The sequence below is a fragment of the Mustela erminea genome, chromosome 4 (genome assembly GCF_009829155.1).
Source record: "Mustela erminea isolate mMusErm1 chromosome 4, mMusErm1.Pri, whole genome shotgun sequence".
NCBI classification, from domain to species: domain Eukaryota; kingdom Metazoa; phylum Chordata; class Mammalia; order Carnivora; family Mustelidae; genus Mustela; species Mustela erminea.
Window position 1 is genome coordinate 3,557,099 of NC_045617.1, and position 23,077 is coordinate 3,580,175.

Genomic DNA, 23,077 nt, shown 5'->3' on the forward strand with positions numbered 1-23,077 from the left:
CACTGTCTAACCTTATCGTCACCGCCTCCTCGGTGAGCTGCGCAGCCGTGAGCGGCCGCCGGAGGTCACGTCTGAGAGTGGCAGCCACCATGCCAGGACACTCGAATCCTCCCCGGCTGGAAGAAATTTAAATAGAACGACAGTTTTCAAAGATAGGAAACTTAGAGAATTTTTGCTTTTCTTCCCTTGGCACATGGCATAGCCTGAGGAAAGAGCACAGACTGCAAACAGATGTGCATTTACATTCTTCTACTCTGCTAACTAACTGATAGTGGCCAAGTTATTTTACCTCACGTCATCTCATCTCCGTACTAGGAAAATAACTAAGTGATAATTTAGTGACTGGCACCTACGACGTGCTAGAAAGCCAGGTACGGTTGCATACGGTGTGCATTGTGCAACCTGAATGTCTCTATAAAGATGCCCAGCCAAGGACCAGTTGCTTTTTCGACCTCTAGGCTTTGGTAAAGTATTAGAGTACAGGGTATTTTGATGTTTCTCAAATGAAAGAAATTGTTTTAATTCAAAAAGTAAAATAAGCCAGGAAACCTGGTACTCCGGGTTCAGGAAGGCTTGCCTGGGAGGGCGGGGCGGAGGGCGGGGCTGGGGGGTGGCCCAGTAGCAGAGGAACCCCGCCCGGCGGGGGCGGAGCTTCGAATGTTGTCCGTCTCCGCGGTAACCGCGGCCGCACTCCTGAGCCGCGCAGCCGAGGCCATGGCTGGGGGTCCGGAGCCCGAGCGTAAGTGCGCGCCCGGCGCTCTGTGTTTGCAGGCTGAGGTCTGTGGGACCTGCGGTTTGCCCAGACCCCGAGGGGCTCCCAGCCCGGGGTGGAAAACGAAAACCTTGCTGGGGCTGCCCCTCAGCCCCGGGTGCCCAGGGATGCGTCTGGGGACGCGGTGCCTCCTCCGAAAGCCCGGGAGCCACACTCTGGGGAAGCAGGTCGTGTGCGCGCGTACGTGCCGCGTGTGCGTGCAGGTGTGCGTGCCGCGTGTGCGTGCAGGTGTGCGGGCCGTGTGCGTGCTTGCGCACGCGTGTGTCCTCTGCGAGGAGGAGAGCCGAAGGGGGAGACTTCCAGACGGTGGTCCGAGTGCGCTTTCCAAAAAGCCTCCCACGGGGGCACGCTCCCCGGCACGCCGCCACCCTGCCGTCCTCCCCCAGCCGCCCACCACGAGACGGTCGTCGCGTTTATTTAGCTTCCGGTCCCCGAAGGCGAGGCTTACTGCTGTGATTCTAGGACCGGACCCCGAAACCGTCGCTTTCCCGCCACACCGCGGCCTGAAAACGGGATCGTTGATCCCGAGGAATTTTGAATTGGGAGAAAGCTTGCTGCACGGAGTCGTAGAGTCTAAGTTATAACCATGTTGAAAGAAATTCCAGGGGCGCCGGGGTGGCTCAGTGGGTTAAACCCTCTGCCTTCGGCTCAGGTCATGATCTCAGGGTCCTGGGATTGAGCCCCGCATCGGGCTCTCTGCTCAGCAGGGAGCCTGCTTCCTCCTCTCTCTGCCTGCCTCTCTGCCTACTTGTGATCTCTGTCTGTCAAATGATTAAATAAAATAAAAACAAAACAAACAAACAAAACCCCAGAAAACTCAAGCATGAGAAATTAAAAGAAAAGAAAAAAGAAAGAAATCCATTCCACTCCCTGCAGGGCATTGCGCCCCTTCTAGGCACCTGCCTTGGTGGGCTGGTGAGAGCAGGCGAGCAGGTAGCCTGGACTGACCCCCTCAGGCCAGAATGAAACCACCTGTGGCTCATTCTCCCCCGCAGTGAAGTGAGGGGTGCAGGGCACTCCTCTCCCGTGAGCTCCCGACCATGGGTGGCATCGGGTCCTCCAGCAGTGACTGCACTCACTGACTGTGTGCACGAGAACCCCGTTTTTATAAAGACTCTACATGCCCACGTCTGTCCGGTCTCTGGGCGCGCGGTCTAACTGACTTTCCAGGCGTGCTGTTTCCGCGTTTCCAAGTTCCTCTTGGCTTCCGCGGGGGCTTCCCTGCACGGTGAGGTCCACCTGGGGCCCTGCCAGTCGTCCAATGGCTCGGTTTTGCACACGATACTTGTTTCTGTCTGGCCCAGGGGTGCTCAGGCAGCGGGAGGTGGACCCCGTGGGGGCCCACAGACGCGGTGCTGCGTGCACCGAACGTCTGAGCCCCTTTTTGCCCCGCAAGCTCTGTGCGCGCTGTACTCAGCGTTCCAGAACTGCCCTGTAACCTCCATGTCTGTGTTCAGAGTGGTTGCACCAGCTTGCATTCCCACCAACAGTGTAGGAGGGTTCCCCTTTCTCTGCATCCTCGTCAGCATCTGTCATTCCCTGACTGGTTAATTTTAGCCGTTCTGACTGGTGTGAGGTGGTATCTCATTGTGGTTTTGGTTTGTATTTCCCTGATGCCCAGTGATGTGGAGCACTTTTTCATGTGTCTGTTGACCATCTGGATGTCCACGTGGATGGAACTAGAGGGTATTATGCAGGGCGAAGTAAGTCAATCAGAGAAAGACAGTTATCATATGATCTCCCTAATATGAGGAAGTTGAGAGGCAACGTGTGGGTTTGGGGGGTAGGAAAGGAATAAATGAAACAAGATGGGATCGGGAGGAAAACAAACCATAAAAGACTCTTAATCTCACAAAACAAATGAGGGTTGCCAGGGGGAGGGTTGTAGGGACAGGGTGGTTGGGTTGTGGACATTGGGGAAGGTCTGTGCTATAGTGAGTGCTGTGAAGTGTGTAAACCTGGCGATTCACAGAACTGTACCCCTGGGGCTAGTAATACATTATATGTTAATAAAGAAGAATTAAAAAAAGAAAAAAAAAAAAAAAAAAGAACTGCTCCGTAAGATTTAAATCACAAGCTGACTGCGTGCCCTCGGCCAGCCGTGCAACACGGTGGTTGGAAACAGAGAAGGGGTATTCTTCTTATTTTGGTATTTCTTGGTAAGTACACCTCTCATAAGTTAAAAAATAGGAGGGAAAATGAGTTGCCAGATAAAACTCTTACAAGTAAATCGGGTGCAGAGCAAAGGTACGCCCCCCAGAGAGACAGGGTGCAGGCCCCGCACCCCGGCCGTGCAGCGGCTGTGCAATGGGCCGCGGGGAGATTTTCACAGTCTTCCAGCCTTTGGAGGCTATATTTTCTTTAATATGCACGTAAAGAAACCGGAGCCTCTCCTCTGTAATGTTAGGCGGTATCACTGCGTTCTTCCGTTTGGAATCCTTGGTCTGGGGGGTGGGGGTGTCCTGTGCATGCCCCCCCCCCCACCTCACTCCCCTCACGTCAGGCTATCCCTGAATTGTCAGGACTACTTAGCGATTTTCCTGCCTCTTCTGCTGGCGACTAACCCCCACCTCAGCATCACAACCCTCCAGCCCCGCCGGGCCTGGGAACCACCCTGCCTGCATTCCCCGCGCTGTATGTTTCTTCTGCTGCTATGATAGACCACCACAGGTTCAGTGACTTAAAGCAAACCAAAGTTATCACTGTTCTGTAGGGCAGGGGTCTGGGTTCGCTCTGCTGTGCCCTGCTAGGGTGCCGGCTGGGTACCTTCCTTTCTCAAGGCTCTGGGGCAGAATCTCCTCCAGGATCCCTCCGTGGCTGGCAGGACCCACTTCCTTGAGATTGTAGGACTGAGCCCCTGTCCTTGCTGGCTGTCAGCTCCTGGATGCCTCTCCCTAGTCCCTGTATGTAGGTCCTCCACCCCGAGCCCCCAACGTCCATGGAACCCTCCTCTCTCTCCCAGGGCATCTCTCTGACTCCCCCTCGGCCACTTCTCCCTTCTGAGCGCAGCCAGAGAAGGTTCTCTGCTGGGAGGGACCCATGTGATCAGATTGGGCCCATCCAGGTAACTCTGGAAAACCTCTTCATTCTAAGGTCATAACTGTAACAAAATCTGCGAAGTCCCTTCCTCTGCAACATAGAATTGGGTGGACCCATTAATCTGCTTCCCACGTCCAACCCATCTAAGATAAGTCCTGTCAAGTGTGTTTTTCCTTCTCACTCTAGCACTGGAGATGTGTGCTTCTCCCCCGGCTGGTACATTTCCCCCATCAGGTAGCTCAGTCTCTACGGGACTTTCAGATGCTGCTGAGGAGTCCTCTGAGGGAGACAGCAGTGTGGTACAGAGTAGAATTTGACCTTATTATTTAACATTCTAAAATATGAGCCTGGGTGGCTCACTTGGTTAAGCAACTGCCTTTGGCTCAGGTCATGATCCCAGGATCCTGGGATCAAGTCCCGAATCCACCTCCTTGCTCAGCAGGGAGCCTGCTTCTCCCTCTCCCACTCCTACTCCCCTTGCTTGTGTGCTCCTGCTCTCTCTCTCTCTGTCAAATAAATAAATAAATAAATAAAATCTTTTAAAAAATACTAATTTTAAAAATTTTAAAAATATGATTTCTTTTCCACATTTACTCATGAAGCAAACTAGTTACTTTTGGTCTTTTTCTGGAGATGCCAATGTTAATAAAACAGTTTCTTCCCTTGAGAAAAAGTAGAAATCACAGGGGAAAGATATTACAGGGGGTAGCTAGTACAAAGCCAACCACAGAGTTCTGGAAAGAGAGCTTACAATCTTGAGAAAAGTTTTAAATATCCTACAGGTGATTAAAATGGGGGAGAGCCAAACAGCCAGAGGAAGAGGTTCTGCACAGACAGAAGGGACCCCATGTGGATGCTTCAAGGGATTAAAACATCCAGCCTGGCCTGCCTGGTTCCCCAAGGCCCCGGGGCTCTCCTCTGGCCGTATGTGCCCCACAGGGCAAGGAGTCTGTGGGGCCAGGATTGGCTGCTCTTTTCTCTCAATTCTTGCCTCTAACACATACTAAGGATGCTGCTAACTTAAGTCTGGAGGTGAGGGAAACAGTCCAAAAAGATGTTTATCTTCTATGGGATTCCAAGTTTCCCCAAGACCACAAAACACAGGGAAGTGACTTGTAATAATTTTGACATTAAGGACCTACTGCTTCATCTTGAAAAAGATGAAACACCAGTAACTATGCCTTGTGTTTAAAAATTTCAAATGCTAATGCTTTAAATATTTATTAACTTGAAACTAATCCCCAAAACCTATTACTATGTCTTATCAATATCTATTCAACATTGGTTTCACTTAAAACAAATTTGTTTCCAGATTATTTGGTAAAGAAGCACATTTCCCAATGAATTATTTCAACCTTTTCTGTTCTTTTTCCGTCAGATTGAGATGGAATAACATGCAAATAACAAACAATGTTTTCAGCTAAAAAAAAAAAAATTAAAATATTTATGCCAGTATGGGAGCCCTGGTACATATTGTAAGAACTTGGGAAAGAGAAATGAAATCCAGAATCTCTAAATCTAGTGAAGCAAGTCTTGTTGTAATCTAAAGAAAAAATTCTAAGTAGGAAAATGATTTTGCTCATTTTCTGGGGGTTTCAAATCCTTTTCAGAAATAAAATAAACAACTGAGCTGCCTCCTTCTCCCACTTTCCAAAGAGAATTGGAGTAACGTGCATGATGGTGGATTTTAGGCGTCACCTCAGCGAGGGCACAGTGCCCATTTCATTCTGGATATTTCTGTTAAGGATGTTTGTTGGATAAAAAATTAACATTTTTATCAGTAGATTTTGAGTCACGCAGATTGCTCTCTGAAATGTGGGTGGGCCTCATTTAATCTGTTGAAAGCCTTAGTAGAATCAAGACTGACCTCCCCAGAGCAAGAGGGAATTCTCTAGCAGAAAGCCTTGAACATGAAGTAGGTATCCCACATGCTGAACGACCGTGCAGATTCTGGACTTGCCAGAGGGCATAACCAAGTGAGCCAAATCCTTATGACAAATCTATTTACATATTCTCTCTCTCTCTCTCTCTCCTATTGGTTTTGTCCTCTGGAGAAGCCCAACAAATACAATGTGTCTTCTTTAATGTTTATGCCTTTGATTAATTATAATGATTAACTGTCTGCAAAAATGGTACTTTTAATATTTTAGCATTTTATAAGTGGTTTCTTTGAAATAAGAAGCTGATCAATAGGGATAAATTCTCAAGAATCCTACTGCCGGAAGTATTTGCTCTACTATCTGACCACACAGATGGGAAAGGTTCATTTGTCTGTTCACGGGACAATGCAAGGAGAGACTGTGCTCTGGGCTCGTCAGCATCCTGACATGGGGAGAACTCAGAGATGGCTCAAGTTTCCCTGACCTCTGGTGTTGTACTTGGCAGTCCTGAAGACATTGAACATGATGAGAGAGTGCTCTGTGATTGCACTATGTCCCACAGTACCAGTGACCTCAAGACAAGAAACCTGCTGGGTGGGCCTGACCTAATCACATGAAGCTGGCCATGGAGGAGGCGTCAGAGGTCTGGGTCATGAGAAGTATGAGAAGGGGGACTCAGGGATGAGGAGATCCGTGTGTTCAGGTATGAGGGCAGCCACTGGGAGCTTAGAGTGACCCCCACCAATAGCCAGGAAGTGGGGACATCTGTCCTACAATCCCAAGGAGTTGGATTCTGTCAACAACAGGAATGAACCTGGAAGCCAGTTTTCTCTGAAAGCTTCCAAGACCTCAACCAGGCCCAGATTTTGGTATCTGTGTTGTAGCATCTTGAGTTGAGAACCCAACTCCTTCATGTTGGAGTTTGGACCTGCAGAATAGTGATCTAATACGTGAGTTTGAGGCTACTAAGTTAGTGATAATTTGCTACATAATAATAGAAGTGATTCTACTTCTTCATATTCTCCGGGCCTTTCTTTTCTTAGGTGAAAACAGAGGAAACCACGTATCCTGATTTCTCATCATTACTTCAGACACGGATTGGTCAGGGAAATGGATTTGGATGTGGCTTGGGTCCCAGAAAGTCCTGCCCTGTGTTGGCCAGGCCCCTGTGGAATGAGAGAGATGATCTAGCGGTTCGGTTAAAAATGCTGTATTCAGGGGGCGCCTGGGTGGCTCAGTGGGTTAAAGCCTCTGCCTTCGGCTCAGGTCATGATCCCAGGGTCCTGGGATCGAGCCCCACATCGGGCTCTCTGCTCCGCAGGGAGCCTGCTTCCTCCTCTCTCTCTGCCTGCCTCTCTGCCTGCTTGTGATCTCTGTCTGTCAAAAAAAAAAAAAAAAAAAAAAAAATAATTAAAAAAAAATTATTAAAAAAAAAAATGGTGTATTGAGGAATCAGTTCTGCCACTAGTTAGGTGTCTGGACCTGAGTGGGTCCCAGAACTCCTTCTCAGCTTCCCTTTCACAAAATGGGGACAAAACCAGTTACGGATGGAATCCTTAAAAGTACCAGAGAGACTGAGTAATGCGTGGACTGTGGGAGTTCAGAATGGGCCCTTGAGGCCTCTAGTGGGCCTGCTTTACCACTCTGCTGCCAGTGCCCTTCCCAGCTCAGGTAACATGCTGGGGACAGAGGATCTGCTTATTTGTTCCTCCAGGGTTCTCTGGGAAGGTGATGCTGTGGGCTATCTGCTCTGTGGCCCTCACAGTGCATGGCCAAAAAGAAATCTCCTTTCCCCATGTTGAAGTCTGGGCCAGTTCATGTTTTACCAGAAGCATTTCAGAAGGTGTCCCCTGTCCTAGAATCCTTTCTTAAAAATATATACCATTTATGGAGTGTCTGTTTCAGGCCATGGGCCTCTCTGCCAAATGTGATTCCATTTAGCTGCCGATCAATCCTTTTGAGTAGGATGATTATCCTGATCTTGCAGAGGGAGAAACTATGATTCAGAGAGATTATGTAAGCTTTTTGAGATCACATGGTCAGGAAACTGACTCAAAATTTCAGGTTTTACAGTTTCATGTCCTGGACCATGTGCCCTCATAGACCCTACCACTGGGACATATGAGAAGCAGGGCCCTTTGTAGAAGGAGCTGGGGTCCTCATCAACTTACTCCTTATCTTCCTACAAGTGGGGATGGGAGAGAAGGGGTGCCTGGCTCGGCAGTCACTGAGGGTTTGATCAGGGACTCTGAGTCATTTCAATATGAAGAGAGAAAGAAAAACACCCGTCTTTATTTCCAAGGGGTGAATGTCTCTAAGCACCATCATTAGGAATTATAATTACACTGTTAAACTTTCCTTTCAGAACTTTTGCTACTATGGTAAGAGACCCTGTGTTGAACCAAAAATCCCTTCCTCATTCTTCCTGGCTTTGAAGGGCCCTGGACTGACTGACTGACTGACTGACTTCCTTTCCTCCCTTCCTCTCGCCTTCTCTCTCTGCCTCCCTTCCAGATTTTATTTTATTTTATTTTTAAGATTTTATTTATCAGAAAGAGAGAGAGAGAGCGAGCAAGCACAGGCAGACAGAATGGCAGGCAGAGGCAGAGGGAGAAGCAGGCTCCCTGCAGAGCAAGGAGGCCGATGCGGGACTCGATCCCAGGACGCTGGGATCATGACCTGAGCCGAAGGCAGCTGCTTAACCCACTGAGCTACCCAGGTGTCCCCCAGATTATATTTTTAAGTAATCTCCCTACCCAACATGGGGTTCGAAACTACAACCCCAAGATCAAGAGTTGCACGCTCTATGAACTGAGCAGGCCAGCCAGACATCCCTGCAAGTCCCTGGGCTTTCTGATCAGAGCTGTGTATCCTGTGTATTCAGCAGCCCCCCATTGGCTGCTAGGCCTGGCTTTTGTGTTGTTTTCTGTCTGTGTCTGTCGGTTCCTCCTCTGGGAATGGGATATGCAAGCTCAGCAAATGCACACAGCTGTTATCTTATTGTGGAACTAATATTTAATAACCTTATTATCTCTTCTGACCAGTTTACGTGAGATGGAAGCACTGTGGGGTGCAAGGTGATAGGCCTTTATGCAATCTAACAAAGCTTTTGAACAAACTTCAGAAAGATCACAGAGATGACATCTATCTCTACACCTCTGGGCACTTGAATTCCAATAAGCTCTACAGGCCTCCTGAGACAATCCTCTATCACTGGCCCAATGCCAATAGACCAAAAGGGGAAAAAATCTTCAAAGTAGAGAAAGCATCTGATAAGAAGATTGCAAAGATGAAAGATGCTTTGGCTTATTTTACCATCAATACAGCTCTGAGTCCAAAAGATGTCCAGACCACACCACTATTCAGGTATCTGGACCCTCTGGAGCCTATTTCCCGCACTTCAGAAGAGGACTTCATTCCAAGGAAGGCTCCAGGAAAAGAGGCTTCTGCAGAACTGCGGAGAAGAGAAGAGCTGAGATTGCCAGAGATGAAGGTTCTCAAGTACAGAACAGTGGAGTCCAGCCGTCAGTGTGTGATGTCTCCCCAACCCAAGGATAAGTACCAGTACATCAGCTCCTACCTAGCTGGTATCACAAAGACAGACAAGTACAGAAAGTTCCTGTGCTTCCAAAAAGAAGTTCTTGCAAAACAAGATCTCATGAAGCACGATTTCACTGGGAGAAAGGCAGCGATATGCCATGAAAAGAAGTTGGAACAGGTGAGGAGGATGATTCTGCTGTACTGCGGTCACACTGTTGTAATTCCTGGGGTCTAAATGTCATGGGTGGAGACCTGCATTCAGGCACCTCCTTTACATTTCCAGGTAGAAAAGAGTGCACCTAGCAGTTGCTGAGAACATCTGACATGAGGTAGATGATAACAGGGGGAGGTAAAGGAAGGCTAAGTCTGGAAATGGGTCAGTTGGAGGGGACCTCATAAGCAGGGTGTCAGATACTGCCTGGCAGCTGTGGTATACAATGTTCATGGATAGCAGACTCATCTGAGGAGAGATTTGCCTAACTCACTATGGAAGCATGTGCAGGGAGAGTGAGGTGGGAGTAGATGGTTAGGTAGGTACAGTCTTCCCAGAGTCACCCATGTCTGTGGAACGTGGTTAGCATGATGGGAGGAGCTTTGGTGAACTCCCCGGGGGCTGTGAGTCATCCACAGGGACCACGGACGTGATGCAAGAGTGAAAATGCAGGAAGGGAAGAGAGAGCAGCATAGCTGAGAAATAACCAAACCTGATGAGGGTTTTGGCTGAGAGGACTAATGGAAAGAGGAAGACCCTGGGGACGTTGTGGATGCAGCGTCCTCGAGTACAGCATGTAAGGGAGTGAATTAAAAAAAAAAATGTAGATCAATGCCTTTGACAACCATGCAGTCAGACCTCCTCAGCACTGCTCAGAGGGAATCAGATGCCCCTTGTTTGCTACCTGGCTCTGCCCAGACCCAACTCTGGGGTGGTGGGAGCGGGGCTTTCTGATAGAAAGCCCCGTGGAAGTTCTTATTCCTCCACCTGAGAAGTTGTTTGGAAAGGAAAATGAAGACATCCTGAAATGACGGGTTCTGTTTTTCTACCAGGAGCTCCAGAAAGTGTGCATATGTGAACCTCAGCAGTTCAACAGACTGCACATCTTTGGAGAAGTCTTTGAAGATATTTGCAATAGTTCTTTGATATTTGGTGACATCTTGAAAGAAGTCAAGGTAATAAAAAATGTTTATTTCCCACATAACCACTGAGAGCCACACATGATGTTCTGCACACAGAGTCTCAATTCTCCCAGAAATTCTGCCAAGCATTATGGCCTCCATCCTGCAGATGATGAAAATCACTCACAGACTCAAAGTAATGTGCATATACACATTACATTACATCAATTACAAGTAGGCCATGGGAGTAAATAACCAGCTAGCTCACTCCTCAAGCCCACACCCGCCCCCACTAAAATCTCCCAATTATTTATAGGTTTTTCTAAATTGCACATATGTAACATTTAAATTTTATAAGTATTCATAATTATTTCATATACATTCTTATGGAATTATAAATCTGCTGTGATTTCATGATGAAAGTGACCTTCATATCAAAACTGAGTTGAAAAGAGGTTGCTTCCAGATCTAGTGTGCGTGTGTGTGTGTGTATTTATTTATTTATTATGTTCAGTTACTCACTGTACAGTACATCATTAGTTTTTGAAGTAGGGTTTAGTGATTCATTAATTAGGTATAACACCCAGTGAAGGGAGAGGAATCAGAGAGGGAGACAAACCATGAGAGACTATGGACCCTGCGAAACACACTGAGGGTTTCAGAGAGGAAAGAGGTGGGGATAGGGAGTAAAAGAGTGATGGGTATTATGGAGATTGCTTCCAGATCTTGCTATTGCCTAAGTCCTAAAGACAAGGAATGCTTAAGAGTGGCCATACAGTAGCCTGTTCTCCAGAGAACGTCCCCATCCCTAGGGAGCCCCTCTCTCTAGTCCCTGTATGTGGGTCCTCCATCCCAGAGCCCTCAACGGCCATGGAACTCAGTGGGTCCTGGCAGGTAGGCAGGACTCACTGAGCCTCTGTATGGCAGGAGATCACATGTTGTATGTGTGTCAGGGTATTTTAGGAAGCTATTCTGAGGTGATCAACAGTTCACGCTCAAATGTGCTTTGAAGTTGGTGAGATTTTATACACTTCATTGTGTGTTCTGTGGGTTATATACTGAAGGAATATTTTGTAGTTTTTAAAATGATCTAAACTGACACCCTTAACTTCCATATTATTTGTCCCTGTGAAGAAACTTACACTGTGGTGATATAACACATTTTCAATGAATTTTTTGTTTTTTTGGTACAGGATGAATATGAACTGTACATGGCAATCCTTCTGCAGTCCCAGGCCACGTCCCAGGACAAGGTAACAGCCCATCCTCCAGGCGTCTGAATAGAGACTACTCCATTTCTTCCCATTTCACGAGTAGGGGAAAGCATTCTGAATCCAAGAAGCCCCATTTGTGTCTCTAGAGCTGAAGGACACCGTGGGTAAAGAATTTCCCTCCTGCCCACGGGAGAGTGAGTGGTGGGACGGTAGGAGGCATACACAGCTCCTGCGGTTTGCCAGCGTCTCTGGCCACCCATCCTCAGTGACCTCTCTGGCTCCTCCCTTCCGTAACCCCGTCCTCACCGGACTGTTTCCCCAGGCGTTGTCCCTCTCTTTCCTCCCTCTTGCCCTGGCTATGAGCTACATGTGCACACCCCTGCATTGCTGACCCCCAGCTCTGTGTACGTCACCCAGATATTTCCTGGGGGTTCTAGGTTATACTTGTTTCTAGCTTCCTGCTGGACATGAACACTTAGGTGTCCAGAGCGAGCAGATTACAGACCTAAAAAATAGGGAGGTTTTCCAGAGTTACCTGGATGGGCCCAATCTGATCACATGGGTCCCTCCCAGCAGAGAACCTTCTCTGGCTGCGCTCAGAAGGGAGAAGTGGCCGAGCGGGAGTCAGAGAGATGCCCTGGGAGAGGAGGGTTCCATGGTTGTTGGGGGCTCTGGGTGGAGGACCTACATACAGGGACTAGGGAGAGGCATCCAGGAGCTGACAGCCAGCAAGGACAGGGGCTCAGTCCTACAATCTCAAGGAAGTGGGTCCTGCCAACCACTGAGGGATCCTGGAGGAGATTCTGCCCCAGAGTCGTGAGAAAGGAAGGTACCCAGCCGGCACCCTGATTTCAGCCCAGGGAGACCCTAGCAGGGCCCAGCAGAGTGAACCCAGACTCCTGCCCTACAGAACGGAGGCAATAGGTTTATGTTAAGCCACATAATGTTAATAATGGTAATTTGTTATAACAATGATATAAAATTTAGAAGATGTCCCATAAATATCTCAAAATAGAGTTTCCAACACCTTTTTTACGCTGTCCTTCATTGAACTTTAGCTACTGGAGTACCTAAGTAGTAGTCCTCACCTCACCAGTGCCACTCGGTGGCCTGGATTACACGCCTTCCCTGCATGTCCCCCACGAGGCAGCTGTGCGCGTCTGAGTAGTGTCCTCCAAAACACCTTATGCACTTGGAAACTGTGAGTGTGACCTTCCTGGGAAATAGGGTCTGTGCAAACGTAATCCAGTGGGGATGAAGTCGTTGTGGGGGTGTTCCTAATCCAGTGACAGGAGTCCTGATGAGACAAGAGGGATTTGGACCCAGACACAGAAGCGGGAGGCAGAGCTGGGGGTGGGGTGTATGCGGACATGCTGACAATGTTCCCAAACCACTAAAGTAACCACGTAGAAACAGTTTGGGAATGGAAGTGGTGCTCTGTCCGGAATTACCAGGGAGCAGGTGCTTTTGGTACCCTTAGGGAAAGCACGAAGAAGGCACTGTGATGACTGGCCACAGGGATCCCCCTCCCCCAGCTCACAAGCCCGCGGACTCCCTCCAGGCTTGCGTTCACACGTGTGAAGGTTCCAGTAAGAAGAACAGAGCAGTAGTAACTTTCTCAGTCTTGAAAATGAAGAGTGACGCTGCTAAAACTACTCTTGACTTCCTGAATTCAATACATGTTAAACATCCTATCTTATACATTGGGAAGTATAGTTTCTTTGGATCTGAGAAAACTCACAGCTTTACAAGGCCAGTTCTGATTTACTTCTTAATTCTTTTCCTCTGGAGTTATTTTATTTTTTTATTTTAATTCCAGTTAGCTAACATACAGTGTAATCTTCGTTTCAGGCGTACCAGAGAGTGATTCATCATTTCCACACACCACGAGGTGGTCCTCAGGACACACGTGCTCCTTAATCCCCATCCCGACGTCTCCCATCTCGCACCCCTGTCCTTCTGGGAACCATCCGCTCTCTGTAGTTAAGAGTCTGTTTCTTGGCTTATTGCTGTCTTTGGCTCCCTTTGCTTTTTTGTTTTGTTTCTTAAATTCCCCATGTGAGTGAGATCATATGGTATTTGTCTTTCTCTGGCTGATTTTTTTCACTCAGCATTACACTCTCTAGCTCCATCCATGTAGGTGCAAATGGCAAGTTTTCATTCTTTTTTATGGCTGAGTAATACTCCATTGTATATCCATACACTACATCTTCTTTATCCATTTGTAAGTCTGTGGACACTTGGGCTACTTCCATAATTTAGCTGTTGTAAACAATGCTGCTGTAAACATTGGGGTGTATGTCTCTCTTTACATTAGTGTTTTGTATTCTTTGGGTAAATACCCAGTACCTCAATTACTGGATTGTAGTGTAGCTCTATTTTTAACCTTTTGCAGAATGTCTGAACTGTTTTCCAGCCTGGCTGCACCAGTTGACATTTCCACCAACAGTGTAACAGCATGCCCCTTTCTCCACAAATCCACCAATATCTTGTTTCCTGTGTTGTTGACTTTAGCCATTCTGATAGCTGCGTGGTGATGATCTCATTATAGTTTTTATTTTGCATTTCCCTCATGGTGAGTAGTGTGTACCATTTTTTCATGTCTCTTGGCCATGTATCTTGATGTGTTCTTTGGAGAAATGTCATTCATTTCTTCTGCCCATTAAAAAACCTATTTATTTTAGAGAGAGAGAGTGCACGATCAGAAGGGGCAGAGGGAGAGAGAGAGAGAATCTCGAGGAGACTCCATGCTCAGTGTGGAGCACAATGTGGGCCTCAATCCCACAACTCTGAGATCACGACCTGAGCTGAAACCAAGAGTCAGATCCCTAACTGACTTCCCCACCCAGGCACTCCCTTTCTGCCCATTTTGAATGGGATTATTTGGTTTTTCGAGTGTTGAGTCTTGAGTTGAGTTTTGAGTGTTGAGTTTAAGTTCTTTACATATTTTGGATACCAACCCCTCGTTCGATATGTCATTTGCAAGTATCTTCTCCTATTCCGTAGGTTGTCTTTATTTTTGTTGATTGTTTCCTTCACTGTACAGAAGCTTTATTTTGATATAGTACCAATAGTTTATTTTTGCTTTTATTTCCCTTGCTTCAGGAAACAGATCTAGGAGAATGTTGCTAAGGCCAATGTCAGAGACCTTACTGCCTATGCTCTCTTCTAGGACTTTTATGACTTCAGGTCTCATATTAAGGCCTTTAATCCGTTTCTCCTAAAGATTTTATTTATTTATTTGATATATATATAGAGAGACAGCTTGAAAGGGAACACAAGCGGGGGGAGCACGAGAGGGAGAAGCAGGTTACCCACTGAGCAGGGAGCCCAACATGGGTCTCCATCCCAGGACCCTGGGATCATGACCCGTGTCAAAGGAAAATGCTTAACCAACTGAGCCACCCAGGTGCCCTTCTTAATCCATTTTGAGCTTATTTTTGTATATGGTGTAAGAAAGTGTTCCAGTTTCCTTTTTTCTCAATGTAGCTGTCCAGTTTTCCCAACACTGTTTTTTGAAGAGATTATCCTTTTCCTTTGGCTATTCTTTCCTGCGTTGTCAAAGATTAATCAACCATATAATTGTGGGTTCATTTCTGGGCTTTCTGTTGTTCTACTGAGCTATGTATCTATTTTTGTGCCAATACTAGACTGTTTAGATTACTACAGCTTTGTAATATAACTTGAAATCTGGAATTGTGATACCTCCAGCTTTGCTTTTCTTTTTCAAGACTGATTTGGCAATTGAGGTTCTTGTGATTTCATATAAATTTTAGGATTTTAAAAATTCTAGTTCTGTGGAAAATGCTGTTGGTATTTTGGTAGGGTTTGTATTAAATCTGTAGATTGCTTTGGGTAGTATAGACATTTCAACAATATTTCCTCTTCCAATCCATGAGCATGGAATCTCTTTCCATTTCTTTGTGTCCTTTTCAATTTCTTTCATCAGTATTTTAGTTTTCAGAGTACAGGTCTTTTATCTCTTTGGTTAAGTTTATTCTTGGTGTCTTATTATTTTTGGTGCAATTGTAAATAGGCTTGTCTTCTTAGTTTTTCTGCTGCTTCATCATTAGCATATAGAAATACAAAGCTTTCTGCACATCGATTTTGTATCCTGTAACTTTATAGAATTCCTTTATCTGTTTTAGTAGTTTTTTGGTGATCTTTAGGGTTTTCTTTATAGAGTATCATGGCATCTACAAATAGTGAGTCTTACTTCTCCAGTTTGGATACTATTTATTTATTTATTTCATTGTTTCATTGTTGTGGCTAGGAATTCTAGTTCTATTTTGAATAAAAGTGGTGAGAGTAGACATCCTTATCTTGTTACTGACATTAGAGGGGAAGCTCTCAGTTTTTCCCTGATGAGTATGATGTTTGGTATATATATATATTTATATATGGCCTTCATTATGTTGAGGTTTGTTTCCTATAAACCTACTTGAGGGCTTTTATCATGAATGGATGTTACACTTTGTCAAATGCTTTTTTCCTGCATCTATTGAAATAATCCCATGGTTTTTACCCTTTTATTGATTTGATGTTTCACATTGATTTGCAAATATTGAATTACACTTGCATATTGGGAGTAAATCCCTCTTGATTGTGGTGAATGATTTTTAAAATATATTGTTGGATTTGGTTTGCTAGCATTTTGTTGAGGATTTTTAAAAAAGATTTTATGTATTTATCTGTCAGAGAGAGAGGGAGAGAAATGCATGGGGTTGGGGGAGGAGCAGAGGGAGAAGCAGCTCCCGGGTGAGCAAGGTGTCACACGTGGGACTCTATCCCAGGACCTTGGGATCATGACCTGAGCTGAAGGCAGACACTTAACCAACTAAGACACTAGGTGTCCCTGTTGAGTATTTCTACATTTATGTTTATCAACCATACTGGCCTGTAGGTTTTTTTGTTTGTTTTGTTTTGTTTTTGGTGGCGTCTTTATCTTTTTTGGATATCAGGGTAATGTTGGCCTCATAGAATGAATTTGGAATTTTTTCCCCTCTTTCATTTTTTGGGAATGGTTTGAGAAATAGTATTAACTCTTCTTGAAAAGTTTGGTAGAATTCAGCTATGAAGCCAACCGATCTTGGATTTTGGTTTGTTGAGGGTTTTTTGATTACTGATTCCATCTCCTTTCTGGCACATAGTCTATTCAATTTTTCTATTTCTTCCTGCTTCAGCTTCAGTAGGTTATATGTTGCTTGGAATTTGTCCATTTCTTTTAGGTTGTCTGATTTGTTGGCATATAGGTTTCACAATATTCTCTTGTAATTGTTTCTATTTCTGTGATATTGGTAGTTCTTCCTCATTTCTCATTTGTAATTTTACTTACTTACTTATTTATTTTTACAGATTTGTTTTGAGATAGGGAGAAAGAGAATTTTGAGCAGATTTCCCTGAGCACAAAGCCCAACATGAGGCTCAATCTCACAACTCTGAGATCATGACCTGAGCCAAAATCAAGAGCTGGAGGCTTAAAAAAAACAAAATAAAGAAAAGAAAAGAGAAAAGCAAAGAAAAAGGGGGCACCTCGGTGGCTCAGTTGGTTGAGCATTCTTGGCTCAGGTCATGATCCCAGTGTCCTGGGATCAAATCACAAGTCAGGCTCCCTGTTCTTCAGGGTGTCTGCTTCTCCCTCTGCTCTTCTCCCCCAACTTGTTCTCTTAATCTCACTCTGACTCTTTCTCAAATAAATGGGTAAAATCTTAAAAAAAAAAAAAAAAAAGAATTAGGGGCTTAACTAACGGAGCCACCCAGGCATCCTATATAGTTTTATTTAACAATTTTTGTTAGTTTTATTTTTTTTCAAAGTACCAGCTCCTGGTTTCATTGATTTGTTCTACCCTTTCTTCCTTCCTTCCTTTCTCTTTCTTTCTTTTTCTATATCATTTATTTCTGATCTAATCTTTATTATTTCTTTTTTCTCCTCCTCCTCATTCCTCCTCTTCTTCTTCTTCTTTTGTTTTGTTTATTGCTCTTTTTCTAGCTCCCTTAGGTATAAGGTTAGGTTGTTTATTTGAGATTTTTTTGCCTTTTGTGGTAGGCCTGTATTGCTATGAACTTCCCCCTTAGAAGAGCTTTTGCTGCCTCCCAGAGGTTTTGGACCATGTGTTTTTTTTTTTTATTTTCAGTTGTTCCCATGTACTTTTTTTGGATTTCTTCTTTGATTTCTTGGTTAACCTATTAATGGTTTAGTAGCATGTTATTTAACATCCTTTTATTTGTAGTCTTTCCATATTTTTTTCTTGTGTTTGATTTCTAGTTTCAGTGCATTGTGATCAGAAAAGCTGCATAGTATGACTTTGATCTCTTTGAACTGTTAATACTGTTTCTGTGGCCCAATATGTGATCTATTCTGGAGGATGTTCCATGTACACCCGAGAAGAACATGTATTTTGATGTTGTAGGGTAGAATGTTAAAATATATATCTCTTAAATCTACCTGGACCAATGTGACACTCAATGCCATTGTTTTCTTGCTGATTGTCTGATTGAATGATCTGTCCATTGATGTAAGTGGAGTGTTAAAGTCCCCTACTATTATTGTATTACTATCAATTAATTCCCTTATGTTCATTAGTAACTGCTTTATGTATTTGCATGCTCCCATGTTGGGTGCATAAATATTTAGAGTTGTTATATCTTCTTATTAGATTACCCCTTTTGTTACTATATATGGTTCTTCTTTGTCTCTTGTTCCAGTCTTTGTTTTACAATCTATACTGTCTGGGGTACATGGCTGGCTCAGTCAGTTGAGCAGCTGCCTTCAGGTCAGGTCATGATCCCAGGGTGCTGGGATCGAGCCCCACATTGGGCTCCCTGCTAGATGGGAGCCTGCTTCTCCCTCTCCCTGACACTCTGCCTACTTGTACACTCTATCTCTCTGTCAAATAAATAAATAAAATCTTTAAAATATATATTGCTATTCCAGCTTTATTTTGATACTCATTTGCATGATAAGTATTCCTCCATCCCCTCACTTTCAATCTGCATGTTTCTTTAGGTCTGAAATGAGTCTCCTGTAGGCAGCGTATAGATGGGTCTTGTTTTTTATCCATTCTGTCATCCTGTGTCTTTTGCTTGGAGTATTCAGTCTGCTTACATTCAAAGTAATTATTGATAGATATGTATATATTGCCATTTTGTTACTTATTTTGTCTTTGTTTTTGAAGTTTTTTTTTCCTGATCCTTTCTTCTTTCATAATTTGTTGGTTTTCTTAGTGTTACATTTGGATTTTGTTATTCTTTGTATATCTATTACTGGTTTTTGATTTGTGGTTACCATTAGGTTTGCATATAAATCTACATATAGCAGTCTATATTAACTTGATTATTGTTTAAGTTTGAACACGTTCTTTAGTCCTCTCCTTCCCATATTTTAGGATTATGGTGTCATAATTTACATCCTTTTATTTTGTGAATTCCATGACTGACTTTTTATAGAAATATTTGTTTGTACTGCTTTTGTGTTTCCTACCTTTGGTACTGTCACTTTTGGTCTTTTCTTTATACTCAAAATATCCCTTTTAATATTTCTTGTAGGGCTGGTTTAGTGGTCGTGAACTCCTTTAGTTTTTATTTGTCTGGGAAACTCTTTATCTCTCCTTCTATTCTGAATTTTAGCCTTGCTGAATAGAGTATTCTTGGCTACAGATTTTCCCCATTCAGCACTTTGAATATTTCATGCCACCCTTTTCTGACTTGCAAAGTTTCTACAGAAAAATCCACTGATAGCCTCGTAGGGTTTCCCCTATATGTAACTGTCTATATATGTCTTTTAAAAACTTTTTATTATATTTTATTTATTTATTTGACAGACAGAGATCACAAGTAGGCAGAGAGGCAGGCAGAGAGAGAGAGGGAAGCAGGCTCCCTGCAGAACAGAAAGCCCGATGTCGGGCTCGATCCCAGGACCCTGGTATCATGACCTGAGCCAAAGGCAGAGGCTTTAACCCACTGAGGCACCCAGGCGCCCCTGTCTACATATGTCTTAATGCTTTATATTTTTTTTCTTTATCACTACATTTTACCAACTTAATTACAATATGTCTTGGTGTGGATATCCTTTTTAAAATTTTTTTAAAGATTTTACTTATTTATTTGACAGGCAGAGATCACAAGTGGGAGAGGCAGGCAGAGAGAGAGAGGAGGAAGCGGGCTCCCTGCTGAGCAGAGAGCCTAATGTGGGGCTCGATCCCAGGACCCTGGGATCATGACCTGAGCTGAAGGCAGAGGCTTTAACCCACTGAGCCACCTAGGCACCCTCCTTTTTAAATTAAAAAAAAAATTCTTAAAAATTTTAATTTTGTTGGGTGTTCTCTCTGCCTAATGGATCTTAATGTCTCTTTCCCTCCCCAGATTAGGGAAATTTTTAGCTATTTCTACAAATAAATTTTATGTCCCCTTTTCTCTCTCTTGCTTCTGGGATCCCTATAATATGATTGTTATTATGTTTGATGGAGTCACTGAGTTCCCTAAGTCTATTCTTGTTTTGCATAAGTCTTTTTACTCTCTTTTGTTCAGCTTGATTACTTTCCTTCACTCTGTCTTCTATTGTTTTCTCAAGTCCAGTGAATATCTTTATGATCATTACTTTAAATACTCCTTCAGGATTGTTACTTACATCTGTATCTTAGATCTCTGACTGTGGCCTTATCCTGTTCTTTCAATCTGGACAAACTCTTCCCATTTTGTCTTCTCTTTTGTCTTCTCATTTTGTCTATTCCTGTTTCTTTGTGTTAGAAAAGTCAGCTACATCTCCCTGTTCTTGAGGTTAATGGCCTTATGAAGAAGAGTTCTGTAGTGCCCTGTCATGTACTGTGCCCTATTCCACAGGGCCTGGCACTTCAGGGAGTGTCTCCAATGTGTGCTGCATGCACTCTGCTGCTTTTTCCTGGTCACTTTATCCTTTAGGCCAGTTATCTGCAGAGGCTCTCTTTGCTTATTGTGGGCAGTGTTTTGTCCCTTGCCTGAATGTGGTGTGCTTTAACTAAGCGTATTCCGCTTTTGAAATAAGACTTGTCACCACTACCATTGGCACTGAGGCCCTGGAAAACTCCCAGATTGGGAGATGTGGTGTTGGCAGGGGTTTAGGCTATTCTTCTGGGACAGGAGATCTCCTTTACTAGGACCATGGCAGATGTGGCTGGGATAGTGGGTTCCACTGACATATGGGGGACTGGAGCAGAGCTTGGTATAAGCAAGTTAGGTAGAGAGTGTCCAAGTGGCACTGGTTCCTGAAGGTGGCCCTGTGTTTATGCTGAGGGTTGTAAAGGAAATGGTGCTTGTCAGTTCCTTTGTTCCCAGAGGGGTCTCTCTGTGAACATGTCCTCTCTAGGACATACTCCAAGATGAGCAAATAACCTCCCCACTATGTGCTCCAGGCACTCTTTGGATTGCTGTTTCCATGCTGTATCTCTGCAGGCTGCTTGTCCTGCCTTGTCTCCTGGAGTAGCCCCAATGACCTTGGAGCTCTCCCTGAACCAGGCTCACTGACCTTTAAAACTCTAGGCTTTAAGCCCTACTAGTTGGAAGAACTCATGAAATTCAGCCCCTCTTGTTTCCAAGCCAATTGGTATGGGGATTTGTGTTCCCCCTTGTGGGTTACCCTATGTGCTAGTCTGTCTCTCACCCTTATTGGAGACTGTAGCACTCTCCTCATTACATTGGCCACCACCCATTTCTCTCCCAAACCACGTCTCCACACTTCCTGCCTTCCTTGATGTAAGCTTTTGTCTACCTTTAGTTGTGGAGTTTGTTCGGCCAGTCTTCAGCTCAATTTCTGGGGGGGGGGCGGTATTTACGGATTTGATAGTTAGCTAGTTGTATTTGAGGGATGAAGTGAGCCTGGTGTCCTCCTACTTCATTGCCATCTTCCTCATCTCTGATTTACTCCTTAATCCAAACTTGCATGTTTTGAGCTTTTCATGCTGCAGAAAAATAAACTTTTGTTTGACAGGAATAAACAAAGCCTCCAGTTGGGGGTCTACCATATTCCTTGGTTTTTGAGGTTGAGTCCAAAAGAAGCATACATGCCTTCATCCCAATCAAATATCAGCATGAAAATTCCCTGGTTCTGTTTCTGGAAATGCGGCACCCTATCACTTAATGAAGCAGAGACCTTTGTTCCTCCACATTTGAGTTCAGCATTGCTTTATATCCATGTAGAATAATCAAATTAAATGGTTTCTCATCAATTTAGAAATAATTCTGGTGCTTATGATAAGATACTTGGAACAATTTATTTAGCATTTCTTTTTCCCACCCAAACCCACAGTGAACTCCTACCACTTTTTAACTTTCTTAAGAAAATAAAATCTTAAAAAACAATATTTTACCAAGATCTTTACATGACTAGTTATCCCTCCTCCAATATTTTCTCCTCCCTTTCATCCTATTTGCCTATTTTACCTAGAATTCTGTTTGACACAGGATATTTTGAATACAATTAATAACAAAAAAGGAAAATGTTCACCTTTCCTGCATGTGTCTTACTCATTATGACCTTGTAATTCCTAGACTCTGCTGGCTAATGCCAAGGGGCTGGAGAGGAGACCAGTGAAGACTGCAGATGTCACCCAGGCCAAGGAGGAACTGAGGGCGATGGTCGCAGCCACCAAAGCAGCCATGGAGCATAATGACAAGTAAGAGTTAACAGTCTGATTTGATTCATGTTGAGATTATATTATTTTATAATATTTTAAAACCATGTGACAAGCATATATATTTACATTTTTTTTCTGCACTGTTGGGGAAGGTGCTTTGCCTGTACTAATACCCTGTTATCTGGCCTCTTTCACAAGCCATTACATCTGTTGCTAGGAAATTCAACAAAATCTGGTGTTTGTATGGGAAGGAGAGGGTGGTTTGGGATGGTCTCTGAAGACATCTTCTCTTTGTTTAAGATTGGGATTTGTCACCTGCTTTGGATAAGCAGGTGACACTGCTACAAAGTCAAGATACCTTTCATGAATGATCTTATTATGTTTTTAACTTTAAAAAAATCTTTTAATTTTTCTGTGTAGTCTTTCAGATGAAATCACAACTGGATAGGGCATATATTTTATAGAGGATTTAAAGAAGATTGAAGCAGAGCCAACACACCCAAAATATCATTAAGAAAACAAAATAAGAAACAAAAACCCAAAAGACACAACCATGCTTTCAGGATAAGTAGAAGACCAAAAACCACCAAACTTCAAAATACTTGTAATTAGAATAATACACATAAATGCCAGTGAATCATTATCTGCTGTCTTTCTGCAAACCTTGGTGAGAGCAAGGGAGGTGGGGGAAGAGAGAAGAATGGAGCTGGCTGAAGGCCTATCATGTTCTAAAATTAGTGCCGGAGGGAGAGAGAGAGAGAGAGAGAGAGAGGAAGAAGTGGGTCGGGAACAGAGAGAGGAGGGGGAGAGAAAGAGGGGACGGAGAAGTCCTGAGAGAGGGGGAGGGGTGGAGAAGGTGAAGGAGAGGTGGAAAGGGGCGGGAAGGGAGAGGAAGGGGGGGGTGCGGCGAGG

General features: G+C 44.3%; 1 protein-coding gene across 1 annotated transcript in view; it reads left to right on the forward strand.

The window, feature by feature from the left end:
- Positions 1-671: 671 nt before the first annotated feature.
- The window catches only part of C4H6orf118 (chromosome 4 C6orf118 homolog), a 33,980-nt gene continuing 11,574 nt past the window's right edge, over positions 672-23,077 (forward strand). Inside the window, exons 1-5 of the mRNA XM_032338536.1 lie at positions 672-739; positions 8,736-9,409; positions 10,276-10,398; positions 11,538-11,597; positions 22,080-22,204. Coding sequence (XP_032194427.1) covers positions 715-739; positions 8,736-9,409; positions 10,276-10,398; positions 11,538-11,597; positions 22,080-22,204 — 1,007 coding nt within the window. The 5' untranslated portion in view covers positions 672-714. The remainder of the gene's footprint in view (positions 740-8,735; positions 9,410-10,275; positions 10,399-11,537; positions 11,598-22,079; positions 22,205-23,077) is intronic.